Source organism: Crocodylus siamensis, chromosome 4 (assembly GCF_052110815.1).
Source record: "Crocodylus siamensis isolate JL-2025a chromosome 4, ASM5211081v1, whole genome shotgun sequence".
In the NCBI taxonomy this organism is placed as follows: Eukaryota; Metazoa; Chordata; order Crocodylia; family Crocodylidae; genus Crocodylus; species Crocodylus siamensis.
Window position 1 is genome coordinate 161,659,327 of NC_143398.1, and position 1,709 is coordinate 161,661,035.

The 1,709-nt window shown below is 61.3% G+C and overlaps 1 protein-coding gene across 1 annotated transcript; it reads right to left on the reverse strand.

Annotated features, from left to right (window-relative positions):
- Positions 1–203: 203 nt before the first annotated feature.
- HOXB1 (homeobox B1) lies at positions 204–1,709 on the reverse strand. Its single transcript, XM_090041212.1, has 2 exons — positions 1,070–1,709; positions 204–529 (listed from the first exon to the last, which is right to left on the reverse strand). The coding sequence occupies exons 1-2, from the start codon at positions 1,692–1,694 to the stop codon at positions 204–206; spliced, it is 951 nt and encodes a 316-aa protein (XP_089897338.1). The 5' UTR covers positions 1,695–1,709.

Here is a 1,709-nt window from a genome sequence, read left to right on the forward strand (position 1 = left end):
AGACAGGATGATTTGACATCACACTTAAGTGAAGCAGTTCTTGCAAAAAAAAGGCACCAGTCGGAGCAGTGTGCGTGTGTGTGTCTGTTCCCTACTTTACACAGATCTGTGAGCTCTTCTGCTTGGCATGGAGCAGCTGCCTCTGGAAGGCGGACAAAGTGGCGTGCGGGGACCGTGTCTTCCTGCTCCTCCTCGGCGTCCTTTCAGGAGGACACCGAGTTGGGAGAGGCCTCAGGTGAAGTGGAGTTGGACTGGTCCGAGGCTTCCCCGGCTTCCTTGGCAGCCCTGGGGGGCGCCGCGGGGGCGAGTCCTTCCTTCTCCCTCTTCTTCTGCTTCATCCTCCTGTTCTGGAACCAGATCTTGACCTGGGTCTCGTTAAGCTCCAGGGTGGCGGCGATCTCCACCCGCCGGGCCCGCGTCAGGTACTTGTTGAAGTGGAACTCCTTCTCCAGCTCCGTCAGCTGCTTGGTGGTGAAGTTGGTCCGGATGGTGTTGGCCTGGCCGACCACCCCGTACTCGGACACTTTAGCTGTGAAGGAGCCAAGGACACACGACAAGGAAGCAGCAGCCGCGTGTAACTCACTCCTTACAGCCAAGGGGGGGGGGGGGCCGCAATGCTTTGCAAGGCTCTCCGGCTCCCTGCATCCATCACCCAGCCACCCTCCATCCCAAGAACCTGCCCTGCCCCCGAGCCACCCTTAGGACCCATCACTTGGTCCTTTCCAAAGAGACCTCTTTCCAGCCGGCCCCAGGGTCCCCCTGAGCTGGAGACTTTAAGGAGACTTTTCCAGGGGTATGCTGGGGGAGGGAGGGCTGAGGAGACTCGCAGGGAAGGAAGCTGAACAATGAGGGCAATGGAAGAGGGGCAGGAAACCAGGATCATTTCCTACCACAGACAAAGTCTGGGCCTGCAAGGGCGATTCGTTGCTTCGGATGCGTATTTCCAGCGCCGGGCTCTGCTGCTGTGCACCACCCCTTGTTACCCCGGGGTACGACCTCCCTCCCTCGGGGGAAACCCCTCCAAGCCTCTGCCCCCACCGCTTGGATGGAGAGGATGCTATAGACCCACCTGTCTTGGGGGGATTCCGCTTCACTCTCATCCAGTCGAAGGTCTGCGTGGCGCTGGTGGTGGGGCACTGCTCGGATGGGCACGCGTGGTCCTTGCTTTCGTTTAGAGAAGGCGAGAGGCCGCTGTAAGCCCCCGGCAAGTAGCCTGGCTGCTCCTGCCCATACGAGTGCTGCTGGTACTGCCCGGGGGCAGCCACTGCCCCGCAGTAGCCCTCTGGCAAGGAGCTGAGATTAGATCCGGCGTTGAGGCCATACCCCGGCGCCTGGAAGTAGGCACCATCCGCGTCCTGTTGGCCGAGGTAGAAGTGGGGATGCCCGTAGCTCGGGTTGTAGGCTTGGGGCGGGTACCCTGCGGAGGCAGCGCCCGGGAAGGGGATGGCAAGGCCAGAGGAGGGCGTGGGGTGGTAGCCAGGGCTCTGCTGGGGGAGGTGGCTGGGCGCAGCTGTGCTCCCCCCTGCTCCCAGGCGCCCATCTCCGTGGTAGCTGTCACTGGCAGGGGTACCTGAGCAGGCAGGGAAGGAAGCTGTGCCTTGCTCTAAGTGGTGGTAGCCCTTGGGCGAGTAGGCGCTCGTCCCACGGTTACAAATTGCATACTCTAAGAAGGAGTTCATCCTACTATTGTCCATCTGCCACTGATGGAG

Excerpts from the sequence above, each read along its gene's own strand:
- HOXB1 (XM_090041212.1), bottom strand. The coding sequence starts at position 1,694 with ATGGACAATAGTAGGATGAACTCCTTCTTAGAGTATGCAATTTGTAAC. Across the intron at positions 530-1,069 it reads GCGGAATCCCCCCAAGACAG|CTAAAGTGTCCGAGTACGGG; the intron begins GTGGGTCTATAG and ends GCTCCTTCACAG.